Source organism: Lontra canadensis, unplaced genomic scaffold (genome assembly GCF_010015895.1).
Source record: "Lontra canadensis isolate GAN:19392208 unplaced genomic scaffold, GSC_riverotter_1.0 scaffold44, whole genome shotgun sequence".
Taxonomy (NCBI): Eukaryota; Metazoa; Chordata; class Mammalia; order Carnivora; family Mustelidae; genus Lontra; species Lontra canadensis.
In genome coordinates this window covers 13,950,454-13,963,562 of record NW_022631038.1, presented here as the reverse complement: position 1 = coordinate 13,963,562, position 13,109 = coordinate 13,950,454, and the positions used below count along the sequence as shown (strand labels likewise).

The window sequence follows — 13,109 nt, the reverse complement described above, 5'->3', positions numbered from 1 at the left end:
GTCTCCTATATTTCCTATGAGTGGTTGTTGGATCTAGAAGGCTGGTGAGAAGCTGGTTTGTAGTTTTTATTTTTTATTTATTTATTTAATTTTTTTTTTTTTTTTTTTTTTTGCAAAACCATGTCACAGTTGGCATAATCTAGTTACGTCAGGGTCATATAGAAACTGCTTATCTCTCTTGTGATATGAGCAGCTGTTGACCATCATGGCCTAGACCCATTTTCATGAGGAGCTGTAGGTAGATGACCTTCTATCATTCCTCCTTCATGAATGGCTGGATACTTTATGAAGGGAAGCTTTCCTGGGCAGCTATCCATCTCCCTGAAGTACAGTCTATACAGGAAAGGCAGAATGAATGCTTGTAGCTTTATTTACCACTTTTCAAGATCATAAATTGATCTCTACGCTTCTCCAAAGGATTTTTATGACTATGATAAACTCAGCCATTCAGACATATTTGAGGTGTTTTAATCTATTATAGTTCCTCGTTGTATGGATGCTCGGATTGTCTCACCTCTTCCAGGGACCCCCCATCCCCCTGCCCAGTCTTTGATGTGACCCCAGGTGACCTTAAGAGTTCTCCTTGCTTCCAGGTTCATCCTGGACATTCCCTGCCTCAAACCTCGAATCAGTCATTTCTTTTAAGAATTCATGATTGCTTACCACAGAACATCTTATTTAGCGACCTCAGTCTGGGTGCTAGGGAGGTTCACTGCTACCGGACTGATCCTTGTTTATAGGTTCTTTTCAGTGGACAGAACTAGGAGTGAAGTATTTTTTTTAAACATCATAACTTTCTAGTGGGTTAGAGACAGCTGGCAGATTTTGGCCGCAGAAAGTAACATGGAAACTCCACTGAGCAGAAGCATCTGATCAAATCTTTTTTCTTTCCCATTGCTTAGTAATGACCTTGACTCACTGCTGTCTCTTGGAAATAAAGATTCATTCTGTCTACTGCCAAAGTCAATTAAAGCCCCAAACCTGGTACATTAAGATATTTAAAAGCATGTCAGAATTGTTCACCACCACACAGGCTTGTGTTCACTCACAACTAAGTGGGGCTGTGGGACTAGAATTTTCCAAAGAAGTGACCCTTGTCCGTGTCTGTTCTGGGCATTAAGCACATGTTTAGGTAGAGTGGCCTTCGTGCTGCACCAGTGACCTGGGCCTCCCAGGATGGACCCAGGAGGGACAGAGGAAGATTTCTCCAGGTTTGCCACACTCTGGTCTGAAAGGAATGGAAATAGGAAACGTCCCCTCCCTGCTGGCAGTAACTTGAGACAGCAAAGGAGACAGGGTTCTGGTTTGCCTGTTTATCTGTCCCTTGGTACTCTGTCCTAGTCCGTTCAAGCTTCCATAATAGAACAGCACAGACTGAGGGGCTTACACAACAAACATTTATTTCTCATGGTTCGGGAGGCTGGACATGGGAGACAGGGTGCCAGTATGGTTGGGTTCTTGGTGAGAACCCGTGTTAGGATTTCAAGACACTATTTTCTTGCTGTGTCTCCACATGATGGAGAACAAAGAGGGAGGAAGCAAGCTCTCTACTGTCTCTTTTGTAAAGGTACAAATCCCACTCGTGTGCCCTCCAACCTCATGGCCTTACCACCTCCCAAAGGCTACACCTCCTAGGACCATCACTTTGGGGGTTAGGATTTCAACATGAGTTCTGAGGGGACACAAACATCACTCCATAACAGACTCCTATAAGTACTGAGGAGTATAAGTCCATGGCTTATGGAACAATCCAGGAGCGATGGGGTCCTGTAGGGGTGGAAGGTCTGTTTCAAATAGTATTATTGTGTTTCATTGTTGTGTGTGTATGTGTGTGTGTGTGCAGGTTGATTCTTGTTACTCATAGAATAATGTCAGTGTTCTGAACTAGCAAATGCTAAACCATTGCTCCTAAGGGAAACACAGGGTTAGGTTCCTATGAGCCTCTGGTCACATTTTTGTGGACAGATCCACATATAAACTTGTTTTATGTGTGTTTCTGTTTAAAAACACCATAGCAAATACTTTGATTCATTAACATTGAACTTAGAACCAACAGTGCTGTAACTCATGCCTGAACAAAGTTTATCTAACATGTATTTGCTCATGAGACACATCACAGCCTTCTTGGTCCTGGAAACAACATACAGCACTTCAGCACTGTGACTGTGGGCCATCGTGAGCAGTGGAATCACTAACAAAAAGCACAGAAATGCCCAGAATGGAACACTAAGTAGACCACAAAAAGGAAGCTTACTTCCAGTCTAAGAGCTATAGTGAGAAGGCAGAGTGTGACCTTGTTTGACCACAGCTGAGAGCATGTATGTCCAGCCCATGGCTGGAAATTTCCACCGTTCTGCATGCGTCCAAAATTGACTGCCAAAGTACCATGAGCACTGATTTGGGGGTCACACTGAAATGTTAGTGAGTGGGTGAAATTGCAAATAGAAGGCAACAAATAATGAAGATAGACTGTGTGTCAGCATGATCTCTATTTCACCAAAACTGGAAAGGGCAGGAGATTTGGGACAAGAAGGAGAGCAGTTTGCTATGTGTTGTGAGATGAGAGACAAGTAACACACGGATGACCCTAAGTAATGGGGGGGGGGGCGGCGGGTGGTGGTGGTGGGGGGGGATTCACTTCCAAGTGTGCCATCAGGGTCGGCCTCTGTAAACGCATTCCCTTTTCTAATTACCTGTGACCTCTGTTCCCACAACTCTCAGTACTCCCATGGTCCTGCAGGATCCCAAGATGAATCCCCAGTCTCCAGAACCCTACACTCCTACGTTCAGTCTAGCATTCCTGTTCAGAATATGTCTCACATTGGAATTTACTAAAAACCAAGAAACTGTGCAGTCTATTTTGCATTAGGATCCTCAACTCCCCAGTTCTTAATCCTCCTCCTAGCCTTAAAACTATTAAAAACCCACAAGACTCTTAGTTTTGGGGAGTGGAGTAGAGAACCAGCCCCACTGGGATGTTTTAGTGCCAGCACAGGAAGGGGCTTCTCGAAACCTACTGTCCTGCGCAGCCAGGCTGCTGGGGAGTTGCTCGCGGGCTGGGGGTTGCTGGAGGCGGAAGGCGAGCAGCCTGAGCAGCCGTGTCTCTGTCTCCCGCAGGCAAGGCCCTGGTGGCGGTGGAGCCCGGCAACCGGACGGCCCCGCGGCGCTGCGCCTGCACCGCCGGCTACCACTGGAGCGCCGACTGCGACTGCTGCCGCCGCAACACTGAGTGCGCCCCGGGCTTCGGCGCTCAGCTCCCGGGTACGGGTTCGGATCGCGTGGCCCTGGCCCTCGCCGAGTCGTGCGCTTCGGCCAGGGTCAGAGCGGGCTTTGAGGGGCGTCCCTCCATCACTCGCGCTCCGGGGAACCCGGTGGCGCTGGGGCAGCTCGAGGGGCACCCGGAGAAGGGCCACGTGACCCTCTTCCAGGGGAATGGGAGCGCGCGGTGCACGTGCTCCCTGGAACGCTCCTCCCTCTGGGAAACCTGGGGATCCCCCCTTAGGCGGGCAGGGGTAATGCAGGGGGCCAGAGACTTTTTTTTTTTTTTTTTTTAAACTGGCACACACATGCCCCCCACCCCCCTGGAAGAATTCTGAAGAGCCATGCGCCCCTGGCAGATTTTTAAGTCGGCAGCTAACGTTTTTTATTGCCAACTTAAAGAGTTGCTAAGGAATTCGTTTCCAAGGAATTTTAACAGCAGTAACACTTTTAAAAATGGAATTCGGCGGAATCCAAACACCGTAGCAATTTGATAACACCATCATCCTTGTTAAAATGCACTCATCGTCCTTCACCGTTGCAAGATGTGTGCAGTTCTCGTCTCTCCTTGGATTTGTATCCATTTCACCTTCCCAGGAGAATTTTACCCTAAAGGGTTTTATGCTTGGAGGGCTTTTACTAATCACCTTTTCATGCACTTTCACATCAAAATTATGCACCCATTTGGGATCGTAATTTTAAAAAATTTCCTGTGATTCAAGGTTCTAAGAGTTAAAACACTTCCAGACTAAGTTGTTTTACAGTTATTACAGGATTGTCAAAAAGTGCTATATTTTGCTATATTGTAGTTGTAAACGCTTTACAAACTTAATATTGAGTGTTTTTTCCTGATTCATATATTCATGGTTGAATATTATTTATTGCTGAAATGTAACAGATTTCAACATTAATTCTGTTTCCACTAAATGCTGAGAAACTCGCTCACATAAATAACTCAATGGCTAAGGAAGCCTTCTGGTAGAGGAGTGTGCATCAGTTCTTTCAACACTTTCTGAGTTACATGTCCAGGACACAGTAGTGTGACATCAGAAGCTGCTTTTATTTTTTAATTTTTAATTTTTTTGTTTTTGAAGATTTTATTTATTTGACAGTGAGAGACATAGCGAGAGAGGGAACACAAGCAGGGGAAGTGAGAGAGGGAGAAGCAAGCCTCCCGCTGAGCAGGGAGCCCAACGTGGGGCTCAACCCCAGGACCCCAGGATCATGACCTGAGCCCAAGGCAGACGCTTAATGACTGAGGCACCCAGGTGCCCTAAAAGCTGTTTTTAATCATCTCTCAGTTAAGAACTCAGTTGTGTTCTCAGTTTTGTTAAGAGTAAAGAAATAGTATCTTTTTGCCAGAAAAGTAGTTCTTAGAGTTCTTTACCTTCCTGATTTCTGGAAAGTACCCCAAGCAGTTTTTTCAAGGTGTAACAAATGATTATCCATACCTGTTAATCTTTCACTTAGAGGCATCTTTTTTTAACCCAGAAGACTTGGATGGGGGTAGGAGAATTAAGATACTATTCATTTGAATTCGTACGGAGGAATATGTCCATCAGAGTCTCACTGGTACCGTCAGTCCTTATTACCAAATGTATCAACCAAGCCAGATGAGCTTTCTCTTGGAAAAAGTCTGACTTGATTTTTTTTTTTTTTTAAAGAGAGAGAGAGAGAGACAGGACTGGGGGAGAGGAGCTGAGAGAGAGAATCTTCAAGTAGACTCCCAGCTGAGGGCAGAGCCTGACTTGGGGCTCCATCTCATGACCCTGAGATCACGATCTGAGCCAAAATCATGAGTCCAATGCTTAACAAACTGAGCCACCCAGGCGCCTCCTGATTTTTTAATTATTAAAATAAATCTCCTGATGACAGCCAACTTCCTTATGAATTTGATTCTAAGACAAGGCCACGAGCCTTTCTGTATCGCAGTGCTCTGAATCACGGGAGCTTTGCTCTTAGCAGTATTTTGATTTGTTATGGGTTTTGTTTTGTTTTGTTTTTGGGATTTTTTGTTTGGTTTGGTTTTGGGTTTTTTTTTTTTTTTTTACATAGCAGGATTTGGAGTGGATAAGCAGTGTGCCTTCTTTGTAAAATGGGAACAGGGTGATTGTGTCAGGGGGAAAGGGAAAGGAGAACCTGTAGGATGCCCCTGGCAGGTCAGTGCTTCAAAGAGTTAATGGGAAATAAGTGCATTTAATTTAATTTAATGCCCTTAAACCTACCTGTAACTCGTGGCTCCTTAGGAAGTTGCTTTGTTTTTAGGGGTTACCCTTCTAGAGTGTGTTAATATTGTAAAAAGCTGTTTGAATTCATGTGAGCAGCTAGATGTTAACTGGGCTTTTGTGAAGATCATTACAAGGTGACTCAGATTATTGGATTGAGGGGGGCACCCTGCTTACTGAGGCAATTGCAGAAATTAAGAATGCACTTCCCATTTTTGACTTTGGACCAAGAAACTGTAATTCCTTATTTTAGTGTTTTAGTTATGACAATAAATCACAGAAGCGCTACTAATTTCAAGAGTAAATTGTGGTTTGGGCACCAGTCAATTGCCTGATTATGATATCACGTGGAAGCCAATGTTCTTCTTTATTGGAATTACCAAAGGGCCATCACGTGTCAGTTGCAGTGAGGCTAATAGACGTAGGAAGTTGGAGACATGTCCTATTTTGATAATGTAGTTGAAGAGGAAGGTGAGAGAGCTGGAGAAAGCTTCCTAACCAGGATCAATTCTTGCTCTCACTGCTGTGGCTTGTGGCAGGGGTCCAAAATCCATTCTACCCCTTGTGTTGATGTAAATAAGAGTGTTAGTGGAACACAGGCACGTCTCTTTGTTTGCGTATTATCTCTCATGCTGCAAGTAATTACAGCAGAGATCAGAGGGCCCGCAAAACCTGAAATATTTATCATATGGCCCTTTTTAGAAAACATTTTGCTGCCAACTCTTGATTTAAGAGAGAGATTTGCAGGGGTTTATTGGGGGGGTGTTTTTTTAATGTTTTTGTTTGAGAAAAGTGTGTTACAGTCACTCTCGTGTTTGGACTGGTAAGATTTATCTGGTCAGAAGGAGTCAGGACAGGAAGTTTGCCTTAAAGGTGGGAAAAGGCCTGTCCTTTTCCCACCTGATATAAACTGACTGATATAAACTCAAAAGGCTGAAAGGGGAGGGCAGACAGGTGCCTGGTGAAAACAAGGGAGACAGCAGGTTTCCCAGCTGGGAAAGAGGCTCGGTGACCAGGACAGTGGCTCTGAACAGCCAAGGGGCAGTGCCTAACTCAGATACTGACATCATTTACCTTGCTGAATGTAAGTCAGTAACCTCCTGCTGGGTCTGGGGGCCTTCTGAAGCCAGGAGGACCCGGACCCATCAGCCTCAGGAGGTGAGGGTGGGAATGGAGGCCAGAGGCCCAGGGGGCAGCTCCTGATCTCTGGTCCTCTGGAACATCGTCCTGGCCGATCTCTAAGTGTCCTTGTTTGTTTTGCTTGTTCTTTTGTCCTTCCGTTTTTTTGACAGTGCAGCTCAACAAGGACACGATTTGCAAGCCCTGCCTGGTGGGCTACTTCTCCGACACCTTTTCGTCCACCGAGAAATGCAAACCTTGGACCAAGTAAGTGGCAACAGGGGAGCCAGGAGAGTGTGCTGATTTCTAATCTCGACCTGCACTGTCTCATCTAGGTTGAAACCAGACTGATTGCATTTGGTGAGGCTTCTGCTCAAACCCATTTTCAGAACGGGAAAGTCTGTCAGTTCAGCAGGGGGAAAATCAACCAGGCCAACTCATCTCCAGCTTCACGGGCAACAGGAGCTCTGTGTGACTTTTCAGATTTGGATGGACCAAATCTTTGACTTACAGTTGCAGCTTCTTTTGTCCTTTTCCTACCCTTAGTTACTTAAAAATGATTTACGATGTTCATTATTCTTCACTCGACACTCCTACCGCGCCACCAGTTTATTGGTCCAGAAACGTGTGTGTGTGTGTGTGTGTGTGTGTGTGTGTAGTGTGTGCGCATATAGAAGCTCCTGTTTATAGAAATGTTTGCATATTCTCAACACCTTGGGTTTTTTTTTAACATAATATATGCTAAAGGAAGCTCATTCCATATTTGTTCACTTAGATCTTTGTGGCTTCTTGTAGCTTAGAAAACATTTGCTGCCAATTCTTGGTTTGTACCATAATTTATTTTGGTGGGGATGTACCATAGAGACATACCGTAGTTTTACTTAGTAAATTCCCTATAGGTAGTCGTGCTGGTAGTTTCTAGTCTGTTGTGGTAAGAACTAATTCTGCAATGAATCATCCCATCTATATACTGGGTTTCACACTTAATGTGAGTGTATGTGTATATACATATATATATACATAATATGTATATGTAATGGAATTATATGCATTATACAGTGGAATTATATGTGGAATTATATATATATATGTATATATAGTGGAAATTTTTGGTCCTTCCATTGCATGCTTATTATTAAATACTGATATAGTCCCAATATATTTTTTAAAGATGTATTTATGTATTTATTTTAAAGGGGGGGAGGGGCTAAAGGGGAGGGAGAGAGAAAAATCTTCGAGCAGACTCCCTGCTGAGTGCAGAGCCTGACACGGGGCTCAATCTCACTTCCCTGAGATCATGACCTGAGCCGAAATCAAGAGTCAGACGTTTAACCAACGGAGCCACCCAGGTATTCCCCACCGGGAATATATTAGTTCTCATTAGATATTTATTTTCTGATTCATTTATCCAATTTTTATGTTGAAAAGATTTTTTGTGTTTTCAGCTTCAAAAGAGCTTTCGTCCAAAGTTTATCACTCAGACAAAGGCAGCTGAAGCACTTGGCATCTTCTTCACTCAAGACACAAGTGTACTCTCTTTCGCATCATAGTGTCAGAGTGGTTCTTGGAGAACCCTGGTAGTGGTTACTTTTGCTTATTCATTGGTCCACGTGTAGACAGACACCGGGGATTCAAACATGCAGGAAGACCTCTCAGTTCTTCTCCGGGGGAAGCTAGCAATCTAGCGGAGTAGAGCCCTTTGTGCCATGTTTTGTTTTAAGCAAGATTAGAAGAGCAAAGCAGTTGACTACCTTTACCTCCACAGCTGTAGCATTCTTGGAGAGACAGAAGCACGTCACGGGACTGATAAGTCAGATGTGGTTTGTAGTTCTTCTCTGCCATCTGCAAAGCCACCAAGAGGTATGTTTAAACACAGCGGGTTGGCTGTAGCTGTGCCCAGTCTAGTCAGCAATTCTAGATTTCTCCTGAACTACATGCTGTGTCTGAAGGGGTTCACTGGTCCCTCATCATCCCATTTTATCCGTGGTCACTTTTATCAGTATTTTAACTCCAGATATGTTGTGTATTTGGAAATTTCTACTCTGAAGTGGATAACTAATAAAGTATTCATATATACAAAAAAAAAGAAAGAAAGAACAGAAATGGAACTGCAAACATAAATTAAAATGCCCCAGTGTGGCAGGATTGTGGAGGGCCCAGTAGGGGTGTCTGTGGGAGATTTGGGTCACCAACCAGAGTTAGAATATAGCTAGCGGTTTACATGGCACATTTTGTAGATCAAGTTAACCTGAAGTACAATTTCAAAGCCTAACAGAGTTGACAGTTCATGATGGAGTTCATGGACAGTTCTTGGTTGCCCAGGGGCGTGAGACAGTGCAGAGGTGGATCCAGACATGGCAGTGCTAGAAACGGACACATGGCAGGAAGGACCCTGGCCACAGATTAATAAGGTTAACGAACTAAGAACATCAAGCATTTAGATTTTGACATTTGGGAAATAGGAGGGTATCTAAGCATTCTGGATATGGGGTTACACAGAGTAGCCTATAAGAAAGACCATTTAAAAAGATAACATTGAAAATAAGAGAGGGAATAGAAAGTTACTTTTTTCTTTTTTAAAAAATATTTTATTTATTTGACAGATATCACAAGTAGGCAGAAAGGTGGGGGGGTGCGGGGAAGCAGGCTCCCCGCTGAGCATAGAGCCCCATGTGGGGCTCCATCCTAGAATCCTGGGATCATAACCTGAGCCGAAGGCAGAGGCTTTAACCCACTGAGCCACCCAGGCGCCCCCAAAGGTTTTTTTTTAAACAAAAGTGAAGATAATCAGAGAATTGATTACTCTTTAACCCCTTTTTCTCATTGTCTTTCAATACAGAGCCCCTGATTTACTTGCCCAGTTTAATTATTCTGCTTCTCTTCATCTCCGTGGCTTTGGTTGCCGCTGTCATCTTTGGTGTTTACTATAAGAAAAAAGGGAAAGCACTAACAGGTACTGTGTCCGCGCTGGTTTTTTGAAAATTAAGTTTAAAGAAAGGAGATACATTTCTAGATATGTGTGCTCATCACTACCTGGTGACCCCCCCTTGAGTAAGGATCTCCACACGGTTGCTGTTAAACTAAGAAGAAATACCCTTTATACCTAATTCATTGTTCTCCAGTCAAAAAAATAAACAAAAACCTGTGGTGCCTGTTGATGTGTAAGCACACAGAATATGCTGGGTTCAGAACACGGATGCCTCATAAGCTGTGTGTTCCCGTCAGGGAGGTCAGGCACCATCAGTGTGAGCGGGTCGCCTATATCCAGGAATACCAATGGGTTTAATGTCACGACGTATTTGACATTTACATGAAGCTAACAGAGTGTTATTTTTTTCAAGATTTTATTTATTTATTTATTCATTTGAGAGAGAGAGAGAGAGCAGGAGGAGGAGGAGGGCACAGAGCAGGAAAGGCAGGCTCCCTGCTGAGCAGGCAGCCCCATGTGGGGCTCAATCCCAGGACCCTGAGATCATGAGCTGAGCCGAAGGCAGAGGCTTTAACCTACTGAGCCACCCCAAGAGCGTTATTTTAAAGAAAGGGTTCCTTGAGAGATTTCGTCATGCTTTCGGTCAGCTCTTCTCCTCTAGGAGCACTGCTGTCTTGTTATCCTTTCTCCCCTTCTGGCTGCACAGGGTATCACGTCCACCTCCTCCTCGCTGCGACGTGATCAGGTCTCCTGCGTCCCACGTGTGGACTTCTGAAAGCCTGCCTATAGTGCTCCTTTCCCACAGCGGCACGCTCTGTATTATGCCTGGGCCAGCAGAGGTTTTTAAAGAGGGAAGATGGTGTTTGAAGATGGCCATGTTAAGTGGAGAACAGTGTTAAATGGCTTTTTTTTAAGAGTCGACTCATTATTGAGTATTTTTATTTAATGCCGCTCCACTTCCCTAGCCACCTGCTAACTAGGGATTAGAAACTGCACGGTCCAACGATGAGGCTCGCTGGTGGTGTCCTGTTTATGTGGGATACACAGAGGTCTGTTTTTTTTTTTTTGTCTCTACAATAATCTCTTTCTGCCATATCTTATCAGTGAGAGGGACAATGGGCCTACCAGTTACTGAATCAAGACGTAGAACTGTTAGCCCTCTCTTTATCCATTCATGGGGGGCCCCAGTTTATTGGCCCCCCGGGGTAGGACCAGTCCTGGGGGCTCCTTACCGAGTGGCACAGTGAGTGCCCTTGTCAAGGAAGCGGTCAGGGCAGCATGAAGCCCCCAGACTGAGGCAGAGGACTGCAAGCGAAGTTGCAGAGTCCCAGCAGATGACGGGGTCGTCTGGTCGTGCAGCCAGCAAGGGCCTCCCAGAGGAGACTAGTGCTGAGATATGAAAGCCAGTTGGAACGGGCTAAGGTTTGTGCAGCTGGACAGAAAGCCAGAGCCAGCATGAGACAACACAGGAGAGGAAGGCGCAGCCAGATGACGCAGCCCCCAGGCTTGATTAGGGAGTTTGCTCATGGTGCTTCGCAAACAGAAGGAAAACTAGCCCTCTGGTCGTAGGATAGAAAAGAAATTCAGGGGTACAGTAAGACTGGATGGAGACACACGAGTCGGGAGGGTGTTTGCTGTCATCCAGGAGAGAGATGAGCTTAGTAATTATGAATATCTCCTCGTGCACAAAAGTCATTTTTTTAGTATCATTTGAGATTATCTGGTACGGATCCCTACAAGGGAAGAGCTACAAGTTTCCTTTAATTTGGGGTAACTTTATGTAATTTTGAAACTAGAGAAAGGAAGCAAGAATAGTAACAAAGATGATAACAATAGCTGACATATATTGAACATTTATTCTGTACCAGCCCCACTTAATGTACTCACGAAATCACAGCAGCCCCACGAGGCAGGCACCGCTCTCTCCCCTTTCATGATGAAGAAACGGAGACTCAGAGAAGTGATGTGAACTGGGCAAGGTCAGGGGGTACGGATCATCAGCTGGGACCGTGACCTGATTATCTTCTGGAGTGTGGACAGCTCCTGCTTCCATGTTTATAGTGAATTCAGCATCAAATAGTCAGTGGAAGGGGGGGAAACTTTTTTATGTTTGTAGAACACAAATTCATAGATATTTTTTCAGTTCGTAGATTTGACTTTTTTAAAGTTTCATCAGTTCTGCTTTTTTTTTTTAAATAAATATTTTATTTATTTGAGAGACAGAGATCACAAGTAGGCAGAGAGAGAGGAGGAAGCAGACTCCCTGCAGAGCAGAGAGCCCAATGAAGGGCTTGATCCCAGGACCCTGGGATCATGACCTGAGCCGAAGCAGTTCTGCTTTTTTTTTTTTTTTAAAAGATTCTATTTATTTATTTATTTGAGAGAGCGAGCATGAGCAGGGAGGAGGCAGAGGGAGAAGCAGGCTCCCTGCTGAGCAGGGAGCCCCACCTGGGGCTCAATCCCAGGACTGGGAGATCAGGACCCCAGCCTAAGGCAGCCGCTTAAACCGACTAAGCCACCCAAACGCCCTCATCGCTTCTGTTTTTAAAACTTAATGGAGACGTGCATTGTGGATGCTACAGAATGTACTGTTTCTCCTGGGAAGCAACAGGGTATAGTGGAAAAGGATTTGGGGCCTCCGGCACTCAGTGGGGTCTGACAGCCTTCCGGCCTGGGACTGCACTCTTCCTTTGTCGTGTACATACGTACATCCGTGTGAGCCGGTTTCCTGGAAGGGCAGTGCCCTAGGCCTGTGTCTTCATCATTGCCCCGCAGTGCCTAGCTCCGTCCTGCCCTCCTAGTCACGGGAAAGTGGTGAAGGGAATGGGGATGCCTGCAGCTCTGAGTGTGCCCAGAGGAATTCAGTGCAACAGTAGTGGAGGATACTTTGCTTTCCATAGATCAGAAAGTTCTGTTTGGGGGAGGAGGAGTCTTTGAATTGGTTGATTTTTCTTTTAAATGTTTTCACTCGCAGGGACTCTCCCCGAAAGACTTTCAGAGGACTGTGTTTAAAGAAATATTGAGCTGGCATAGTGATCGATAATACTGAATTAGACGAAGTAATATGAAGTTCTTATTCTTACTTTGTTTTTCTAGCTAATTTGTGGCACTGGGTCAATGAGGCTTGCGGCCGCCTAAGTGGAAATAAGGTAAATTTAAATAAATCTTAAGAGCCTCCTTAACACCCTTTTAATGGTTTAGGCTGATGTGGCTGTTATTAGTCAAACCTCGAGCCCCGCTGTAAACAGGGTCCTTCCTTTAGGGATGGAACCTTGAATCCCAGGACTGATCCCCCCGCCAAAGCCCAAGTGGGCTCCGGTGGTAAATGCTCTTTTCTTTGTATTTCCTTCCCCCATCTTAGCTGTGAGCATACATTATTTATGTTGTTCTAGCGCCAATCTTGATTGCCTAGGACAGGTGCCAAGGAGGAAGGAGCTGCCATTTCCCTCTACTCTTTAGTTATTTTGGTAACTTTTCATTTTGATATAATCAAAATTATAGAAAAGCAGTGAGAATAGTACAAAAAAAAAAAAAACACAAAAAACCCAACCTCCCACACACCCTAAACTCAGACCCAC

The 13,109-nt window shown here is 44.7% G+C and overlaps 1 protein-coding gene across 4 annotated transcripts in view; it reads left to right on the top strand.

Moving 5' to 3' along the window:
- Positions 1 to 13,109, top strand: part of TNFRSF11A (TNF receptor superfamily member 11a) — a 49,010-nt gene that overhangs the window by 22,992 nt on the left and 12,909 nt on the right. For 3 of the 4 annotated variants that reach the window (XM_032872285.1, XM_032872284.1, XM_032872286.1), the window contains exons 4-8: positions 3,118 to 3,261; positions 6,776 to 6,869; positions 8,368 to 8,462; positions 9,442 to 9,555; positions 12,628 to 12,680. In XM_032872285.1, the coding sequence (XP_032728176.1) occupies positions 3,118 to 3,261; positions 6,776 to 6,869; positions 8,368 to 8,462; positions 9,442 to 9,555; positions 12,628 to 12,680 (500 nt within the window). The remainder of the gene's footprint in view (positions 1 to 3,117; positions 3,262 to 6,775; positions 6,870 to 8,367; positions 8,463 to 9,441; positions 9,556 to 12,627; positions 12,681 to 13,109) is intronic. The other variant, XM_032872287.1, reaches the window with a different exon arrangement.